General features: G+C 41.3%; 1 protein-coding gene across 24 annotated transcripts in view; it reads left to right on the forward strand.

Moving 5' to 3' along the window:
* Positions 1 to 22,325, forward strand: part of Dtna (dystrobrevin alpha) — a 363,615-nt gene that overhangs the window by 253,304 nt on the left and 87,986 nt on the right. For all 24 annotated transcript variants that reach the window (XM_036204660.1, XM_036204653.1, XM_036204648.1 and 21 more), the window contains one exon: positions 14,031 to 14,244. In XM_036204660.1, the coding sequence (XP_036060553.1) occupies positions 14,031 to 14,244 (214 nt within the window). The remainder of the gene's footprint in view (positions 1 to 14,030; positions 14,245 to 22,325) is intronic.

The following is a 22,325-nucleotide window of genomic DNA, read 5'->3' on the forward strand; positions in this document are numbered from 1 at the left end:
GCATTTCACCTCCCGCTTATTTTTAAATGTCATAGAAATGTTGTCCCGAGTGGTGGGCACTCAACATACTCCGCTGAAGTAGGTAAAGTAAGGCACCCCAGGGTCAAGGACATGTTTAAGTGGTATTGGATGTACTAGGTAGAAGATGTCCCTTAAGCTATTACTAAACTCATTCAGGAAACTCCATCAGACCGCTGTGCCTAAGCCTGGTGTTCTGGGCACAGAGCGACAATAAAGCAGAGAAAAAGAACACCTCCCATTACAAAGTCTGGCAAAGAGAATTATTTTGGATAGAAGTAAATAATCTATGGAAAACAGGCAAGAACCGAAAGACTACTTCTCACTGCTTGTGCCCTCTGAGGTATGCAGCAAACCCTGAATCCATCCTCACCAGCACACAGGTTTATAACATGTCTACTGAGTGACAGCTCTGCATAGGAGGACATCTTGCTTGGTACCTTGAAAGACATGAAGGTGATTCATATTTAAAGATTCACCTTTAAGGAACTTGCAGGTGATCTTAAGAACCTGGTATGGATGACACATTGCTAGCATTTAAAAGATAGCTGCTTGGTAACTTACCCAGCACTCTCTTTGACCGAAATTTTCTTCTTAATTTTTTATATATTTTTTTCAATTATATTCCCAGACCTTTTCCCAAATCTCTACTTGGCGTATTCTGAACAATTTACTTGCAAAGCTTCTGAAAGCTCAACAGAGCAGGCAAGCTGAAAACATGGAGTCCAAAAAAAAGTTATTAGTTTGCTTCCCCCTTTAAGGTCTCCCTCCCCCAAAATAACATTCTTGCATCTTGAGGAACACTTAGTATGACTGACATTCATACTGCTAGTTCTTGGAATTACCGTCTGCTTTCACAACTGGACAGTGTGATTGAAAACCTCACTGTGAGATGAGCCCGGTACTTTAGGATAGCCCCCGTGGTTATCTTCCTGGGTGCAAAAACGTAGAAAGAGAATAACCTTGTGGTTATTCAAGGGAAACAACCTAATGATCTGTTCCACTTAGTACAGATCTGGATTTTAGGAACCTCAAACTACTCTCTAAAACTTCACTGCATAAACTGATAGCAAGCCTATCAGTCCTGAATCAATTGGCATGTCTAATTTTTTTTTTTTTTTACTTACGTGTATGTTTGCATGTCTGCATGTGGGCAGGTGCACATGAATGCAGTGCCTAAGAAGACGACAGCATCAGCTCGCCCTAGAGGTGGAGTTACAGGTAGTTGTGAACTGCCTGATGTGAGGGCTCAGTATTGAACTCAGGTCCTCTGCAAGAGCAGTAGAAATTCTTAAGTGCAAAGCCATTGCTCCAGACCCCTCAAATGTCGATGTCACCAGGAAGAGAACTCTGAAAAGCTCAGCAGCTCAGTCTGAAACACCAGCTGGTACTTGGCTGACTTCCACCGCTCATCATTATTTCCCATTGCTACTATTTTTCATTTTATTGTGAATTGACAAATAACATGCGTTTGTAGAGCACCATGTAACATTATAACTGTATATTTGTCTTGTGAGATTATCGATGATTTAATTAACATATAAATTCCTTCACACACTATATTAGTTATCTATCCTATTACCGCGAACAACTGTCTGGCAAAAAAAAAAAAAATTGAGAAGAAGGGCTTCTTTTGTCTCGTGGACTGAGAGAATACAGTCATCATGGTGGGCAGCATGTGATGGTAGGCAGCTCCATGGCAGCAGAGACAAGAGACTGCTTGCTCACATCTCAGCAGACCAGCAGGTGGAGAAAAGGAAACTCTAGTGCTCAGCTGCCCTTCTTGTTTTGTATTTTTATTCAGTCTGTTCTGGGTGGGTCTTCTTCCTTAGTTGGTCCTCTCTGGAAAAGTCCTCAAAGACACACCCACAAGTGCATCATATTAATACCCTAGGTGCTTCTTAATCCAGCCAAATTAATCGTCACACAGACTTCAGATGTAGTTCTGATTAGAACATTTGAAATATACTCTTTTAGCAGTTTTTAACTCTACAAGACTTATAGTTAACTACAATCATTCCACTTGGCAGTATCTCACTAGAAATTATTCCATGACTTTTTTCAAACCCAAGCCTTGCACCTGGGAGACAAGCACCCAAACTAAGCCACATCCTTTATCTCATGACTTTTGAAGGTTTCTTTTCTAATAAAATATACATTTTTATAGTCTTTATAGTATGTGGGTAGATCTGTGACTTCACCAAGATACCCATAAATCCCTATGCTGCTAATTAACCACCTGGAGGCCTCCCCATTCCAGTGCTGGCTCCATAACCCAAGCAGTGCAGCATACACTAGGAAGCTAGACCATAGCTAGTTTCTGGGTAGATAAATGAAGTACTACATGTTGTATTATTTGCTCTCACTGCACATACAATGATATATTTAAAGGATATAGTTTCAGAGCAGTAAAACTAATACTTCAGTTCTTAGATGCTATTTACTTGTGGTTTCCAGTGTCTCCAGGACTGTGTCTAGGTTTCATGTTGGCCAGATGGGCACTTCATACAGAGTCAGAAAGATAAAATGCTGTAAAGGGAAAGCAATAGACAATTTCTCATGGGTGCCAGAGCTGTGGCTGCTCTTTCTTCCTGAATGTGGCCTCTAGCATCCAGGATTCTGACCATCTCAAGTCATAGTGCAAAGTGAATAGGAGGTAAACTAAAAATGCTAGGGTTCGTAGACTACCAACGTACATACAAAGCTTCCAGGAATTTTATATGGTACCTGATTTACTGTGGGTGCTCTAATCTACTCAGTTCACTGAGCATTATTGAGAATCTTGTTTGAGCAAAGTATTATAAAGATTATGAACACAAACAAGACATAGTGCCACAAACATGTTTTAGTAATTGCTGTTCTGGTCCATATGCTACTTCTCAGCTATCTTTCAAAGAATCTGATGAAATTCATAGATGTTCCCTTCTCAAAATACATGTAACTACACACATAACTTGTAGCTCATAAATCCCTCTCCTCTGAACTCCATCCGTGGACTAATCTGAAGAGATAAAGAACAAAATCTGTGTATTAATGACTAGAAAATTCAGAATGCTATAAATGAGCAAATAGATATGTGAAAGTTTCTGGGAACTACAAAAGAAAGAATGCAGAGTTGTCTGAAGGTATCAGAATGGGCTTCACAGAATGGGTATGGCATGTGTGTGCTTCCTTGAAGGATGATGGATCAAAGGCTATATCTTCTGGAAGGAACAGACTCAATGCAGGCATATATAAAAATAGCAAGGGCATCTTCTGGCATTGTCAAAAGTCTGGTATATCTGGAATATAGGATACCTTGAAGAAGCTGAAGAGTAGTGAGAGACGAAACTAACCATCAGTAAGCCAGACTTCAAACACTGGTCTGTAGATGAATTTCTAAATGGTCTTATTAAATAAAAAACACAGAGCCATATTTAAAGATGAAAGCCTTAGATCAGGGAAATAGGGAAAGCCACCAGCTAACCTTGCCTCACCAACTCTGCAGCTTCTAAATGCCATGACTTCCTGTCTACCCATGCCTTTATTGCCTTGCTTTTCTGCCCTCTCATTGGCTGTCTTAGCCCAGCTACCTCACTTCCTCTTCCTACACAGCTCTGTCACTTTCTGTCTGTCTGTACAGACCTCCAGTTCTCTATGGTTGGTACTGGGATTAAAGGCATGTGTCACTATGCTTGGCTCTGTTCCCTAGTGTGGCCTTGAACACACAGAGACCCTGTCTGATAAGGGATTAAGGGCATGTGCTGCCTGACTTCTTGTTTACTTAAAATGGCTGGACTTTCCCCCCTGATCTCTAGGCAAGCTTTATTAAAGCACAAATAACATATCACCACATTTCAGCACAAATAAAATATCAGCACACTGGTCTCATTGTCAGTCTCTTAGGTTTTGTTCAATGGACAATGGAGAATGACCTGGCCGTAACTGAGCATCACACTGTTTCTTGGTATGATAGAAAAGGAAAGAAATTTGATGTGAATGGGAGGGCTTACTTCCAAAAAGGCAGTAAAAAAACCCAACCTAGGGCATTACAATATACAGAATGGTAAGGCCACAAAAAAGAAACCTATACATGTACTTTGAAAATAATAGGCATAATAAGTGCTTGATTAGACTGAATTTAGTTAAATTTAATTTGTAGTGGTTACTGAGCCAATAGTTACCATCTCATTTTTAATAATGATATCAGTCTGTAAACATAATTTAAGAAGCACTGAATATTTTTTCCTGATAGGCAGTGTATGTTCTGGCAGGGCCTTTGAGGATTGGCAGGATGCTCAATTTGATTTTACATGAAACTATGTTGTAGACCTTTTTCATGATGCTTTATTACAACACCTTAGCCAGGAAATTAAAATGAAGCTGAGACATTATCTCTGTGAGATGTGATGTTTCTCTCTGAGGACTCTTAGCAAAAAAAGCTATCTCGGTGATAAAATTGATTTCTAGGAACAGAGAAGGGGTGGAGATCGGAAGCATAAAATAAAACTGGTAAGCTTGTTAGGGGTTATTTGTTTTCCCATCTTATAAGGGCTTACCTCAAGACCACTAATCAAGAGCAAATATAAACACTGTGCTCTTACTAATATTTTCTTTCCAAACTATGCCCAGATGAGATGAGAGTGGTACCCAGTACCTGCAATATAATTACAGAAAACACCTCTGTGGACTCTGCCAAGGCATCCCATTTAACAGTCCGTCCTTCCCACTAGACTTCTGAACATTGTTTTGTGAAGGAGACTTAGTAAGGCATAGAAATGAATTATTTGAGAAAAATACCAATAACTGGCTAATTATCACATGGCTTACTTGATCACAATGCTGCCAAGGTTTTATTTTTTAAATAAATTCCTCTGGATCAAATGAGCATCAAGTGCCTGTTCTTTCGTTTCTAACTCCATCCTTTAAGTCATGCCCCATCCCCTTAATTCTTGAAGTGTGTTGTCCATCGCAGTCACCTGGAAGGATGCTTGATGGAGAGATGCCCTTGCCACACCAAGGTCGTGCAAGGCTTTGCCCTAGTTTGAAGTCTACCCACAGTTCTGAAGAACAGCCCTGGTTTACACCACCAATTCATTGGCTGCAAGTGTGGAAGTTAGTTGACACGACAGACAGAAAAAGAAATTAAGTGTTCAAATGTATAAAATGCAAATTCCTAATAAAAGGTACAAATAAATGGCATGAAATTTTAAACAGAGCCATCTGTTTATTAGAAGGAGTAATAGAAGAGACTTCTCAATTGCAGACCTTGCTTTAAGTGCCAGATCCAAAGTCTCTAGCTGGGTCATGTCAGGACAGAATCTGAGGCACATTCTTCCCTCTGTGATTTATGCTTTTCATCACTGGGTGATCTTCATCCTGGAGCATGACCCCTCCTCATCTCCAACTGTGCTTTCCTAGTGTGCGTTAAGAGTCAAGGTGAGGTTTACCTCCTCCTCCAAGTGGTCCCAAGTTTCTGGTCAGTGGTAGCATCCCTGGATGCTTCCGATCTGGATGTAGAGCTCCTCTGGCAGTCTCATTTTTTTCATTATGAATATGAACTTATTATAACTCAGAGTTTTGTGTCAACCTTCAGGTGAGTCTGACTGTGATCCTCCCCATGGGAATTACCACCTGTGTGGTTATGTTTTATGTCAGTCACAGATAACATTTACCACAGTGCATTCCATCCCTAAAACTTAACCATTGAATTTTATTTCTTTTTAAACTATTATGGAATCGCATTTCTTTTCCAAACTCTGTAAATAGAAGCATATGGAAGCCTTTCTCCATATGCTACAGCCATAATGTGCAATAGATGTATGCTTAGTAATGATGCATTAAAATGTCCTGTCTTCTCATGGATGACTGGAACGCGTAAATCTCAAGAGAAATGTTTTTTTTAAACATGTGTTTATTTATTTATTGGAGGGGCATTGCACAGGCTTCCAGATACTTGTAAAAGTCAGAGGACGGCTTCACTGAGTTGTTTCTCTCCTTCCATCCCGTGGGTTCAGGAACTGAACTCTGTCAATCTGTCCTAGCACCATGCCTTTGCCTACTGTACCACCTTATTGACCCCAGATAGGTGTGTGACCTGAAGTTGAACTTAACTCGTGACCATAGCGACAAGTCTCATACTTACAACACATTTTTGCCTATGAAAAACAAAACCAAAATGAAATCATTGGAGAAAACTTACACGATGAGGCAAACATCTTTGTGACTGGAGGGAAGAACTGAAGGAATCTGAGGGAGAAGGAGTTTTATAATTCTACCCGAGAATGATAGTAAATTTCAGTGCTTCTCTGTTTCCTCTCAAAAACTGAGCATGCTGCCTAAATGTAGATAGTGCTTTATAATAGTTCACTGTTTTCCTGTGAAATTTTTCATTGCTCCTCACAACTGAGAGAGGTGTCTGTCTTTGTCTCCCTCATAAAATGAAGGTGTGATCTGCTATCTGAACCCGCTTTTCCTATAGGAGAAAAATAGGTTTCCGCACAGAGTATTGATTACAACACACATCAAATCACTGCGTTGTTGTATTAGTTGGGTTCCTATTGCTGTGATGAAACACCAAGAGCAAAATCAAGGTGAGGAGAAGAGTTCATTCTGCTCACCCTGCCATGTCACAATTCCATCAAGGAAGTCGGGGCAGGAACCTGGAGGCAGAAGCTGAGGCCACGGAGGAATTCTGATTACTGGCTTACTCCTCTTGGCTAATTCTGCTTTCCTATGGAACCCAAAACCACCACCCCAGAGGTGGCCCCTCTACAATGGATCCCCCACATTAATCACTTATTTTTTAAAAAAAAAAAATGCCCTACAGGCTTGCCTAGCCTGATCTTATGGGGGCATTTTCTCAATTGAGGTTCCCTCCTCTCAGATAACTCTAGCTTGTTGACGTAAAAGTTGACGTAAAAACTATCCGGCACTGTTGTACACGAAGTAATTGTATACACTTTGCACAAATATATATTTTAAAACACAATAGAGAAAATACTTTATTATTACATTTTCAGTATGTTTTTTGCTTGATCTCTCTCTCTTTCTCTCTCCATCCTTCCTTACTTCCCTCTCTCCTTTTCTTGCCATACTTGCTATTTTGCACATTATGGCTCTAGAACCCAGAACATCATCACTGAACAAGGCCTGAATAAATACTTATTAAAAGAAGGAAGGTTTGAGCCTCTGAGCTGGAAGGCTAAGAAGCTCAGGTAACAGCCTGAACTGAAGAGTGTGTGTGTTGGGAGGGGGTGGGAGAAGACCTTCATTGGTTCCTGACATACCATTATGACTAGGGGCTGAGCCACCTCACACTCCACCTCTATGAGACCTGTAAAACTCCTTGAAGTCATTTTTACTTGATGTCTGCATGTCTCTTAGAATATTGAATGAGATACTTAATTTGAGAATTGTCGTGTGGAAAAGATAATGCTTATGGTGTGTATGCGCACGTGTGTGTGTGTGTGTGTGTGTGTGTGTGTGTGTGTGTGTGTGAGTGAGAGAGAGAGAGAGAGAGAGAGAGAGAGAGATCTTTTAATTCTAAGGATATGAATTTTGTTTTGTGGTTGCTTTGTTCATTGCTGTGACAGAGCGTCTGTCGGAAGCACACTGAGACAGGAAAGGTTGATCTTGGCTCACAGTTTCAGGATTCCAGCCTGTTGTGGCAGAGAGAGGTGGCTTTGGTTACAGAATCATTCCTACTGACCCCCTTCAGCCAGACAAGTCCCCCACTCATAAAGGCTCCAGAGCCTTCATAATCAGGTCACAATTTGGGGACGGAGCATTCAAAGCGTGAACCTGTGGGAAGCATTTCAGTGTCAATCCATAACAGGTAGGAAATAGAATGAGTTGCTGCAGTGACGTTTTCCACAAACTCACAAACATTGAGGATATGCAGAGTGAAGTTCAATTTTTAGAGGCTTGGTGAAGGTGCACGAAGCCCTGGGTTTGATCCCCAGTCACATATAAACCAGTCTTGGTGGCACCCACCTATAATCCTAACACTCAGGAGGTAGAAGCAGGAAAGAACGCAGTTTGGCATTTCAAATCCAGCACACAAACTAATCAAAACAATCACCTCAACTTGGTTCTCATATGCTGAAGATGACAGTTGCCATGGAAAATCCCTGTGGGCAGAAGTGCACAGATTAGGAAATTAACATCTAAGGAGGGAGAGTTGCATGAGTTTTGAGAGAACCTATCACTGTAATTATGGAAACTGATTGGATGATTTATCAACAGAACTATACCTGCACATATCAGAGGGCAGAAAGTCAATACAACCTCAGACACCAGTCACCACCACTTTAAACATGAAGGGCAGGGGTAAGTGTCAAAGAGACAAATTTATTGGCATGTAAACACACTATGTGTTTGGAGGACAAACCATATACATTCTCAGTGTATCTCCAATTTTCTTTTTTCCTAATTTAAAAATCATACTGCAGTAGATGTCCTGCTTATAGATGTAAACATCAAATCTCTCTTAAATGATATACACAAAATTATGAGTTGAAAACAGTCAGATCCTTACAACAGTTAGCCTGTTAGGACATACCAGACTCTCTTCATGCCAAAGGACTAAAGGAGACATGCTGTGGCATGGTCTTTCTGTATGCTATGAATATGTGTTGCTACCATTGGTTAATAAAGGAGCTGCTATGGCCTGTGGCAAGACAGGACAGAGTGAGGTGGGTAATCCAAGAGAGATAGACAGAGAGGAAAGGCGGGGTCAGAGCAGACACTTCAAGCCACCATCCAGGAAGCAAGATGTATAGGACACAGGTAATGCCACAAAACACCGATTAATAGAAATAGGTTGAATTAAGTTGTAAGAGCTAGTTAATGATAAGCCTGAGCCATAGGCCATACAGTTTGTAATTAAGATAAGCCTCTGAGTATTTACTTGGGACCAAGCAGCTGCAGGACACAAGAAAACTTCCAGCTACAAAGACAGACTTAAGGCAGAGATTGCTATGATCCAACATATATTTGGCTGGAGATGTTGTTATGAGACAGCTTCTGGTTCTGTAAGTATGGAGTGGGGATTTCTGGAAAGTCTGGGCTTTGCTACCTTGGCTGTGATGCAGTACTGTAACAGAAGCATCACCAGAGAGCTATTTTACAACCTTAGAGGTGATCCCAGTGTGCAGCCAAAGTTGGGATTCACTACTTCAAAATGGTGGGAATTATGGTAGTCTACAATCATTGACTTCTTCCATCTCCAGCCTCAGGCCTTTGAGACTCTTCACGGGTTGAACTGGAGAGATGGCTCAGTGGTTGAGAGAATCTTGGAAGGTCTGCGGCTCTGTGGTTGTGAGAGTCGTCTATGAAGCTTCATCAAATGTTTTCCTACTCTCCTACTTCTTAGACCTGAGATGATTCTGAGGAGATCAGCAAGTTCTTTCAAAAGAGAATAGCACTCACTGAGTCAGTGAGATGGACCGAGCCTCTCCATGGCCATCAAAGACTGGAACTGCATCATGACTCAGACTAACTCCGGATGTTGTTTATATTCCTCTCATTTCTGTCCCTTCTCCCTCGGGTGTTTATGACATTAGGCATCTCTATCTGGGCATAATTGAGTTTACACGCATTATAAATTATAAGGTTATAAAATCGTTCCTTGGTGATGCTGCTCTGACTGATCACTACCTCCCCTGACGCAGCAAAGCCAAGGTCTCTCAGAATACTGCATCTCTAACCCCACCCCAGAGGGGCTTTAGATCAGAGCTACTTCATTCCTTCCTTCCTTCCTTTCTTCCCTCTTATGTCTGTCAGTGGTAGTTTTCCCCACAGATACCTGGATTTAAGTAAGCCTAACTATGGACTTCTCCTGTTTAAAAAGTGTGTGACATCAGCAAACAGCTTACAAACAAATCCATAGCAACAAATTCCTCTAATTATTTCACCCCAAACCTAAAGTTTCTAAATGCAATTGCCTGGATGTATATAAAACCAGTGGGCCTGTGTCTGTGTACATTGATTTATAAAGTCAGACTCCTCAGTATTAATAACTCATCGCTGAAATCAATACTAATAACTCAGGATGATAAGAAGTAGGATTCCCTTAAGAATATGTTTTTGTTCATTCTTGATATGGTTAACGTAGGGGGATGTTAGTCAGAATGCTGCCTTACCAAGGGTAGCAATATAAAACATATCTAGTTGCATCGTTGAGGAGGCTCGACTTATGCTCACTTTTGCCAAGTAGCAAGTGCTCTTATGTCCTTAATGCTTGATGGCTATTTAGTAAAACGTGCACAGTGCCATCTAGTGGTTCCTTGTCATGCCTGCATATTCCTGAATCATTTTTCTGGAAACATAGACTTCCTGCTGATTTCCAGCTGAATCCCAACTTAACAGTTCTCAGTGCTTCTACTTAAATGGGAGGAAGACTGATGGAAATGATTAGCATGGTGCAGTGAACAGCACTGGCTGCTCTTCCGGATCACCCCGCTTCAATCTCAGCACCCACATAGCTGCTCACAACTGACTATACTTCCAGTCCCGAAAGATCCAATGCCCTCTTCTGGCCTCTGTGGGTACCAGGCACACACATGATACACAGACATACATGTTGGTGAAACACCCAGAAACAATGAAAATAAACAGCAATAACCAGAAAATTACAGAACCCTTGTGAGGTGGTAAAAACTAAGAAGAAACATGTAATCACAGTGTCAGAGGCACACATACAATAAAATGGACTGGGTTAGACTAGACATAGCAGCATGAGCCTCAGATCCCAGAAGTCCTTAGGATGGGTTGATATTTGAGTTTGAGGCCAGCCTGGTCTACACAGTGAGTTCTGGGACAGTGAAAGGTGTTTCCACATAACACCATATTCTGTGTCATTTATTTGGTCTCCAGCAATAGGTTTGGCTCTCCCTGCTTTATGCCTGTCTGTCTCCGTGTCTTTCTTCCATTAGAAATAATACCTTCAGGCTGGACATCATCATGTAGCTCTCCTTACAGCCTGTGTCTTCGTGCTTGACCCAAAAATCAAATCGCGCTCAATGCTATGGTGTGTCCCCATGGCGACCTTGTCCTCCAGGCCACCACAGCTCTGTCCTATTTCTGTCTGTACCTAGTGCCCTGAGTCTTACCATATGCCATTAGTTTTTGCTACCTGTGTGGCTAAGTGACACTTATGTCCTCACCAGAAGTAGGACCTTATGTGAAGCAGGAGCCACATTTTTTGCCATGCACCTTTGAGCCTCACAGTACCTTACTCATAATTATAACCCCAATTTTACTTAGATCATTTGTAATTATCTGTCCTTACAATTGGCTTGACCAATTGGCTTTGCTTTTCAGTGTATTGAGGCCGTAGGTGTGGGAAAACACAAATACTAAGCACCTTTACTTCAAATGACTTCAGTATGACATCTAGATGTTTTACTTGCCTATAACAAGAAGTCCTTATATCCTGTGACATGCCGAGTGTTTTCCAGGGATTGACTCTTTTCATCCACATTACGATCAAATGAAGATATTAGTAACATTCTGAAAATGTTCTGTACTGAAGGATGGTGATTAAACCATCACTGTGATTCTTCACAGCTGTGCCGTGTTGCCTCCTTTGATTCAAATATGTCCTTTGCTTCGTTGGTGAGTTACTTTGGAATTTTTCTCACTTACTCGTCAGATGTGTGATTATATTCCCATGATATTAAGTGTCTGTGATGGGTGCTAAAGGGGTGAACATTTATCACAGCGCACACAGACGTACTGTGGCATTTACAGTACAGAAACAGACAGCCGTGTTCAAAGGAGGCACACGGCACAGGGACAAAACCTGGAGATGAGGCCAGAAAGACACCCTTGAAGATGTGGTGTTGATGCTGAAGTGTGGTGAGTGAGACACAAATGAGAAATACAGAGATCAAATTTAAACAAACAGACAAAAGCCTTTTCAAGCCATGTTTAGATTTCAAATTAATGAGAAATTATGAAAGGACTTTACATATCAGGTATGTGACATGTTATATTGCAATTAAAAAATGAAGTCAGTCCAATCTAATTCCTGTTCTCCTTACAATTTGCAGATATATTCTGAGAAGCAGACTCACAGAGTGCACAAATAATAATGATAAGAATCACAAATATTACACTCAAGAATAAAAATAAGTCCCCAAAAACTTATATTGATAAATGCTACTGCTCTGGGAGTGCCTTGCAGTGCTAATTAAACTTAGATAAAAGCCAGGCTAGAGAGACCACTCAGAGATTAAGAGCACTGGCTGCTCTTTTGGAGACCAGGATTGGGTTTCCAACACCCACATGGCAGATCACAACTACCTAAACCTCCAGTGCCAGACAATCCAGTGCCCTCTTCTGGCATTCATGGGCATTGCATGCATGTGGTACACATATATGTAGGCAAAACACCCACACCCATGAAATAAAAGCAAATAAATCTTTTTAAAAGAATAAGATATAAAATAATTCAGGAAAGACACTGGCTATCAGCCTCTGCCCACTACACACACACACACACACACACACACACACACACACACACACACACACACACTGGCCTCCATCCAGACTAGCTCAGGAAAGACACTGGCTATCAGCTTCTGCCCACTACACACACACACACACACACACACACACACACACACACACACACTGGCCTCCATCCAAACTAGCCTCTTAACTTACCAAGAAAACAGAAGCCCATGATAATCCAAAGATTTGCACATAATTACTTATAGTGACTTTATTGGTAACAGTCACAACCTGGATCAACTCAAATACCCCTCAACAGAAGAGTTAGGAACCAAACTGTGATGTTTCCATATAGGAAACATCATATTACAAAGGAGCGAATTATCAATACATGCCCAATAAAGATGACACTTAAAATAGTTATGCTAAGTAGAAGCATCCAGATGAACAAATAGAATTCTAGTTGTTTAGAATTCAATAAATTTGTAATAGAAGTCAAGAAAAGCCGAGTTGCCTGATTGCAAAGGCAGGGGCACACATGAATACTTTTAGTGGTGATGGCTACTGGGATGTCATAGTAATACTTCAGGACAAACACACAAATACTTCCTGAGTATTTCAGGAGAAATAAAATTTTTGACCAGGTTGGATAAGCAATCTATGACTTAGTTCTGCTGTAGTGTGGCCTTGTCCTTCTCTGCTTCCCTCCCTGCCCCATCTCTTATCTTGTCTCTCTCTCTCTCTCTGTGTGTGTGTGTGTGTGTGTGTGTGTGTGTGTATGTGTGTGTGTGTGTGTGTGTGTGTAAATGTGTAAATATGTATGCATGAAAATAAATTCATTTCAAATACTCAAAATGAATTCTGATCTCCTTTGGGCACTTAGAACTTAAGTCCTTGTCTTCTTTTCATTTCAAGCAGTCACTGTTCAGTGGGGAGGTATTTTTAAGTCCAATCAACTTGAATTTGACCACGAATTTTGCTGGTGACTATTCTTATGTTGACAGTTAACTCCCCTGTTCCTCAGTCTCCTTGCATGTAACATTGGAATATTGACCATATTTCAAAGGTAGATTAACACAGAAAATGATGATATTAGTTGCCAACTCGACAAGGTCTAGCCTCACCTAGGAAATACACCTGTAGACATGAAGGAGTTTCCAGACTTGGTTAATTGAGATAGAAGGCCACCCTGTTGTATGAGCAGCACCATTCTGTAGGATGGGGTCCTAGACTGAATAAAATGGAGAAATTGAACTGGTCTCTCCCTGCTTCCTAATTGTGGGTGCAATGTGACCCATGGCTTCCCCATCATCATGGAATTGTACCCTTTCTCCCTAACGTTGCTCTTGTTGGAGATTTCATCACAACAATGGGAAAGTACCCAATACACTTGGTATTCGGTAAGTCATTTGTTGCTAAGTGCATGGTCTTAACTTCCTGGAGATGGATTTCGTGTGCATCCCTACAGCAGTGGAGGACAGCGCAGAACAAGAGAACTCGGGGTAGGGTAGAGCAGCATGCCGCCCTCTCGTGTGCTTCGGGTTGATGTCTTCACTCTGCTTCCATTGTAGTGCACCTGGTGGACATCTGGAATGTCATCGAAGCGCTGCGGGAAAATGCTCTGAATAACCTGGACCCAAACATAGAACTCAACGTGGCCCGCCTGGAGGCTGTGCTCTCCACCATTTTTTACCAGCTCAACAAACGGATGCCAACCACTCACCAAATCCATGTGGAGCAGTCCATCAGCCTCCTGCTGAACTTCCTGCTCGCAGCCTTTGACCCGTGAGCCCCCGTGACTGTCAATTACTCTCTGTGTTTGGGTTCTGTTTTCTTTTGTCCTTTTCTTGGTTGTTTTCCCAAATGATTTTCTAGATTCATTATATTTTTTTCTTCATCGGATGTTATGTTCATAAGTAAAACTTTGAAGGCTGCAAAGACTAGAGAGTGAGCCAACACACAGGAGTGGGAGGCGGCTATATCTTATAAGAAAATCTTTATTTACCTCATCATCCCACATGTTAGGGTTTTATGGGTGCTCCAGAATGCGGCGTGATGGCTTGCATGCAGAGTAATTTGATAAAGCACAGAGAGGGAGGATGTGTCTAACATGATTCTTTGCAATTCAACCTAAGACCGTGGTTTCTGAAGTATTGTAAGAACTTCAGCTGACAGGAAGAGAACTGAAGAGTTTCTTGGCCAGCCTAGAAACAATGACGGGCGTTACGTGGACTGGTTAGTTGAGTGCTACAGTGAAGCAGTACGCCACTATCATGCACCATGGCTGAAATGTGGCCTCATTATCCCATAATTCCCCCCTCATAGAATCAGAGAGCCTCAGAGCTGGCTGACATCTTAAAGAGTATTCATACAAATCTCATTTCACAGATGAAAAGCCTGAAGCACAAAGAGATTGTCACTTATCCAGTTTTCTGTGGCATGTCAGTGGAGGACCAAGGGATTCTGCTAAGGCTTCTCTTTCTATGGTTACATGACAGCCATATGACATGTGAAAACTCCAGGAATTACCTGATCAGCCTGGAATTTCAAAGGGCTTTTACCCTCAGCCCCTAGTGTTGACACGACATCTCCACCTCAGCTTTTACCATGTTTTGAATATTAAAAAGGGAAAGTGCAAAGCTGACCTTTACACAATCATATTTTAACTCTGAACGCTTTGCTTAGCCCCCTGTCCAAGTGCTCTGAAACGTGTACCGCGGCAATGGAGATGTTCCAGCCGTGCTAATGGCATTGTCCTGCTCACCAAAGTCACCAGCTGTCACTTTGGAACCTAGAATGGTAGTGGAATTGTCCCTGCTCAGTTGGATCAGCATATATTATTGTCTCCATGATGACTATATTATGAGAAACTTGCAAGTTGAAAACAAATGCTTTTAAAATCAGCTGCCCAAACACAGACAGATTTCTTTCCTTGTGCCTATTTCAGAACCAGACATTCTACTCTGGTCTGACCACTGTGGAAATTGGGAAGGAACAGTGAGAGAGGGCTGTGGTTCCATGTGGCAGATGATAAAATGGAACTAGGTCATAAATTTCTGTCACAGAATTCCCATCCTGACCCCTTAACAAGAACACAATAGAGTGTAAATTTGCCACTAAAGGCTGAGTGGGACCCTTTTGTTTTAAATGTGCACTATCCAGCATCCTATTGCTGAGTCAAATACATGAGATAAGCAACTTCCGGGGGTCGGGGGGTAACTTTGGCTCACAGTTTCTGTGGCTTTGGTCCAGGTTCACATGGCACCATTGCCTTAGGGCCTGTGGGTGAAGCAGGATACTGGAAGATATCTGTTTACTTGTGAAGTCTGGGAAGCAGAAAGAAGGCTTTGGAGTCCCAATGTTCCCTTTAAGGGCTCACACTCCAAGACCTAACTTCCACTCAATCCTATTTCTAAAGATTCCATCATTTCCTAAAAGTGCTACAGTCTGGCAACCAAGCCAACCAAGCACTTAGTATATGAACGGGGTAGGGGGGTGTCTAAATCACAACCAAATGTGTTGATGGAAAATATTAAAATAAATATGGGACTAGAGAGATATCTTAGTGGTTAAAAGTACTTGCAACTTTTGCAGAGGACTCAAATTCAGTTCCCAGAACCCACATTGTGGTTCACAACCATCTATAACTGCAGTTTCCAAGACATCCAACATTCTCCATGGGCATCAGGCATACACATGATGCACATACATACATGCAGGCAAAACACTCACAGACATAAAATATTTTTAAAAGAAATATCATTTCCTCCTAAGTTCTCAAATATTTCTGGAATATTATGGAGAATCAAAGTTAAAATATAATTTGTACCCCATTCCATAAATATAGAAACAGGACCAGATTAGCAGTAATGAAGGGATTGCCTTATGAAATACATAGCATAGGGTTAGACGTTCCCCCATTTGTTTAGAAACATCGGCTAGATTATTTTACAAAGCAAAGACATAAGTGTTCCCTAGATAGCTACTGATACTATTGCGTTTTAAGGCCAGATGAGTTCTAAGTTGACTATCCTTTGGTAAGAAGTCATTCACAGAACTGTAGAGAAAAATGCTTGTCACTAGCTCTTCCTATAGATCAGCAGCCCCTGGATATTTGCAGCGAAGGAGATTTGTAAACATATGCAACTCAAACTCTACTCTGGAAGCATCCATGCTTTCTCTCTCTCCCCTGGAATAGAATAGCTACGTGGGAAGTTTTACTGGCACCCAGGTTTTCCCATCTGATAGCTTTTGGAATTCCAACAAGAAATGCAAGCCATCAGGAAGTTCTGCTCACTCCAAATGTAACTTAAGTGAGTGTAAGAAGAGAAACTAAAGAATGAAATAAATGTTCATTTCTATTTCTTATAATAGTAAACTTATGCTTACCCAAATGAGCTCCAATATGGAGACATGATGTCACTTCTTGACACCCACTACAGAGCCTGTGTTTAAAGCAACTTATTCTATTTTGACAGATAAGAATGAGTAAAACAAAGATGTGCTGCTGCTGCTGCTGCTGCTGCTACTGCTGCTGCTGCTGCTGCTACACACCTGCCGTCATATCTCAGGGATTGCTTCCCATTTTAAATGAACATATTTTTTAATTGGGAAATCAAATAAGAAAAATCAAAAGTAACTTAAGACCCTACACTCTAGAGAGGTCATTTAAAAAAATAGGAAAGGAAAGATGGGAGAGTGATTACAAGCCATGTACAGTGAGAATCTGCATTTGGAGAAATGTGCTCATTCTTTTGGCAGGGCCTTAAAATTCACCAGACTCAGCCATGTGGACTCTGAAATGATCATTAAAGCCCACTTTAATTGGCTGTATCCTAGGAAACTACATTTACCTTCCTACTACCATAGTTCCCCAAGAACAGTATTTCCCCCACAGCCCAAAAATCTGGTTATGAGTTCTCAAGCAGTGTGCTTCCCACAGACAATGACTAGCTCTGTGGCCACAGAACATCTCTGTTCTACATCCAGGCCTTCCTCATCCAGACACTGACGCCTATAAAGGACAACTTGAATGTCAGGACTCACTGTCCTATTCCCACACTGGCCACTCTGTCACTGAGGAGATGAGCACTGAGTCTAAAGAAAGTCTATTCTTCTTGACTTTCTATCTCAAAATGGCTGTTTCTCTGGGAAGGTCCCAAACACAACTGTCCCATGGCCACAAATCTTACTTTCCTGGAGACTTTACTGATGGATCGACAGTCCTGGAGACAATGGGGAAAGATGCGTCAAAAGATGGGAACAGAGGCTGTGAGGGAAGAGGACATATTAAGATGGAGTCAAAGCTTGAGCCAGGTGCTTTCTCTTCTTCCTACAAACCTTCAGGAGGTGGCCTGCCACCTGCCCTCTGCTGCCAGAGCCATCACCTGTCATGTTCTTCTTCATAATTCACCATCAAATGCCAACCAGATATCACAGTAACCTTTGGTCCCTATCCCAAGTGAGGAAATCCCTTTGAAGAGCTTAAAGGAGATTTGCTGCTGCTATTATGTTTTTATACAAGGATATAGTAAAGCAAAAGAGAAATCGTGTGGCATAAAGTTGTAAGATAACGAGAATTCTTCCAAGATATCCAGCCTTTGTGGAGGGTCACTGGCTCTGTTCAGGGCTTTGCCTTTCCCAGTCAAGTGGATTGTCATTCTCCTGTTCTTCTGTTCATGCACAAGATTCTCCCACTCTCTTCTACATGTTTAACTATTCACTTGGTGTTCTCCCACAAGCTACTACAGGGTGGAACTGTAACTCATTCCTCTTCTCATGAATAGCCCCTGAGACCACTCACAATGTGAGGATGAGTCAAGCAAAAATCAAAGGCTGGCCTCTCTTAGCTCTTGCTATGCCAATCTCCTTTCATCTTTCCTTTTTAGATTTGATGTCTAATTGTCATGTCCACCTCCAGAAACTAACAAATGCTATTAGCATGAAGTTCATACCCTACGTACCATGTGTTCCTGGTTACCAATGTGAATAATTGTGGGGGGTTTTTTTTCTTAATGCTTCAACGTGCTTCTCTTATTCTCTTCCCACTTTCCCTGAAAAATACTAATGGCAACTCAGTCATGATGATCTTAACTTTCAGTCTAGTCATATCTTCCCCCTTCACATGCTTCCTCCCAAAGTTATGTGATGACAGTGCCTGGCTTTTGGTTTTTGGTTTTTAGCCAATGTCATTCCCATACGTATCTGGCCACTCAGAAACCCTAGTATCACACTGACCAATATTACAGAGAGTGGTGTTCCAGGTTTACAAGCAAGCTTCATTTTTAATACTGACTCTCAGGTGATAACATAGGGGTTACTTCCAGTGATAACATGAGGGTCACTTCCGGTGATAACATGGGCGTTATTTTTCTCATTCTGTGACAAGGCACCTTATAGAAGTGACCTTGGAGAAGGAGAGGGTTCTTTTGACTCGCATTCATCGTGGTGGACAGGGTTGCACTGTCCGCAGCTGCAGGGGTTTGCAGCACAGGTGACTGGATGGTGCTCACCAGGCACACAGAGAGCTCCAGAAGCAAGGCTGACCAGTAGTCAAGGCCTGTCTTCCTGTCCTCCACCCAGGCACCACCTTCCACTGGCTGCCAATCAAATATCCAAACACAAGAACCTGTAGGGAGCATTTCCCAACCACACACAGCTGATAACAATGTACCATCTGTAATAATAGGTAAGAACCACCCAGCATTCACTGTGGGCCAACCATGGTACTGATTTGGCACTGTTATCAGAACGTTCTGGACAGAGGAGGTGATGGTGCCAAGACATGCAGAGACTAATAGTTTCAGGTGATGTAGCATCATAGTAGATGGTGTGAATGGAAAATTATGATCCTTTTCTTTTAGGAATTAATTTCAATTAATCTGCCTTTACATTTTCTATTTCATATTTTAAATGTGAAAATTAGTGTGCCTTTCCCCTCTGAGACTTAGTCTGTGTCTTCCAGAATATTAAGGTAATGCTCACATGTTGTAACCTTTCCTGTTACGCTGGCAGAGCACATGGGTAAGAAATACCTGAACTGTGTTGTATATTACAGCATTAGTCTGTTTTGTGACCACTGTGTGGGACTACCCATCATATGATGGTCTTATGTATAGAATACTGAGTCTTGGAAGGCCTACTGATGCCCAGTGCTGAGCCCCAGGCACTTTAGAGAAAGGACCAGGGCACCTTCAATTGTTGGAATGTAAAGTTACCCTGAAATTCTACCCAAACCCTTCTGCCTTTTGAATTTTAAAAGTGATTCTAATGTATACTGCAAATATACTACAATGTTCACAACCGTTTGGTGCACCAGCAAAACATTTTGTTCACTCATGATACTGCAAGGACATGGGACAGCAGAGGAAGCACAGAGGAATGTCATGCACCCAATGTTCCTATGACTATAACTGGGAGTTGTAAATAATGGGTGATTTTTTTTTTTCTTAGCACATCCTAAGTTCAAGATAGCCATGGAGTGTTCTCTAGTTGACTGCCACTGTTTTTCATCATAGAAAATCTTTTATTTGAGGTACAATAAAGTCACTTCCCAAGAATATTTACAGTAGTAAATAAGCCGAATGTCCTTACTCGCCCTCATCTTTTGTCGGACTTACACTTTGAACAGGAGGAGAGAGAATGCCACACATTCTCTGAAGGAGTCACAGTCATCAGCCCCACCCCAGCTGGAAAACTCCTGGCAAGTGCACCTTGCTCAGGACCAGGAGAAGGTTTTCATTAACTTTGGCCCAGAGAAATGTCAGGGCCAATCAGAGGGCTTGTGTTTGTTCATACACTAATACTTTCACTAGCCTCAGAAAAGCAAATACAGATGTCATCACATTCACATTTAAGGCACTGAGGGGTATAAAGTCAATCACTTAGTTTTTACTCTTCTAACCCTGTCAATCAGAAGATTGCCTTTTTATTTATGCATTCACTAATTTAGCTAGCATGCTAAGAGCTTCCTATGTGTGCTATAGTAGCTGGGGATGGATAATAACAAGAAGACATGAGATGAGATGCCGTTTATAAAATGTGTGAACCAAACAATCCTTTCTGGTTTCAGGACTCCTAAATGAAGGATAATGTTTTCTGCCTATTCAAGAAAGCATCCATCAGAATCCAGAGCTCCCTTAGGGAGGTGCAATTTGGCACTGGATTCTGTAACTTTGCAGAGGAAACTCACTTGGCAAGGTGGAGAAAGTGAACACTCTGGGCTGAGCTCAGGCTGGTGGTGCAGAGCTATCCAGATCTGTTTGTTGTTTTCCTTCTTTTCAAAATCAGATCTCCCTTGCCAGGAGCTTCCCCTAAAAATAACATCCCAGCTGAAGCCAGGCACTTCGTCTCTAGGTAAAGTCATGGAGAGCCCAACCCAGAGGAAAACACTTGCTTACTTTTTATTATAATGAAGTCAGCTTTAGCATAATTCATGGTTTTTAATATAGATTCTACAGTTACCCATATATATATATAAGATAGAGAGCATGTATGCATCCTCCTCTTCCCACTGTTTAGGAAAACCTGCATGATTTCAGAGAGTGGCAACAGAGTATCCAAGAAAGCAAAAAATTTAAGAAAACACGGATTACGAAGCAATTTCAGATTGCACCTTCAATAATTTTTCTCAGGTTTAGCCAACTCTCAAAAATATCTTGTTGTGTTAAGTACTAAGAGAACAACTTGATAGGCTATTTTGACATCAAACTGTAACAGAAAAGACAAAAGTCTGAGATGGCTGACATAAAACCAGAATATTTTCCGTCGTCCCTAAAGACAATGGTAGAGAAATGTGAGCGAGAATGCATCATCAGCTGTGGCCTCTGTATATTGAAAAGGAAAACATTACAACAAGGGGATTTTGCCACTTTATTTTTAAAATAAAAGTTATTATCTAATGAGAATTGACACACTCATTCTAATTTCTGTGCCTTTCACACTAGTGAGGAATCAATTGAGTTCAGAGCTTGAATTCACAGAGAAAAGCTTGTGTGGTCAGATCCTAATGTGCATGCCAGGATGCATGCCAGGGTGCATGCCAGGGTGCATGCCAGGGTGCATGCAGTGCTCTCAGGACAGCCGGCTCTGTCTCTCCTCACAGCCATGAATGGCTAATATGATTTTTTTTATGATTCTTGGGATATAGACAATTTATTCCAGAAGGCATATAGTTTCACTAGAACACTACACTCCATATATTCCTTGTTGCTTTGTGAATGACATGTTTATTATACTTCCTAAGTCAATGACTTGGCAGCATCTCTGTTAATTTCAGAAGAAATGGAACTGTCCAAGCAGAACTCCTACTTTTGTATATGTCAGGGAAATATATACATGTTCATGCAAGTGTGTGTGTGTGTGTGTGTGTATGTGTGTGTGTGTGTGTGTGAATGTGTGTATTTGTGTGTATGTATATATGAGTTGTGCATGTGTGAGATTATGTGAATGTGTATGTGTATATCTGTGTGAGTATGTATGTGTGAGGGTGTGTGAAAGGCAAAGTTGATATTAAGGACCTTCCTCTTACACTCTGCACATTCTTTTGAAAATTTTTTTGTGTTTATTCTTTTTAAAAATTTATTTTATGCAATGTATTTTGATCACATTCTTTCCCTCCCTCAACTTCTCCCAGATCCTCCTACTTTCCTATCCACCCAACTTCATGTTCTTTCTCTCTCAAAGAAAAAAGATAAAAATACCAAAACAAAACAAAAAGCATGGAGTCTGTTTGGTGTTGACCAATAATCCTGATCACACGGCCTACCCTGGAGTATAAATGGTATACTCAGGGATACTTCATTGGAAAGCATCATTTTCCTTTCCCAGTTGGTAGCAGTTGCAAAAAGCTTCTTAGAAGTAGAACA

Source organism: Onychomys torridus, chromosome 13, assembly GCF_903995425.1.
Source record: "Onychomys torridus chromosome 13, mOncTor1.1, whole genome shotgun sequence".
NCBI classification, from domain to species: domain Eukaryota; kingdom Metazoa; phylum Chordata; class Mammalia; order Rodentia; family Cricetidae; genus Onychomys; species Onychomys torridus.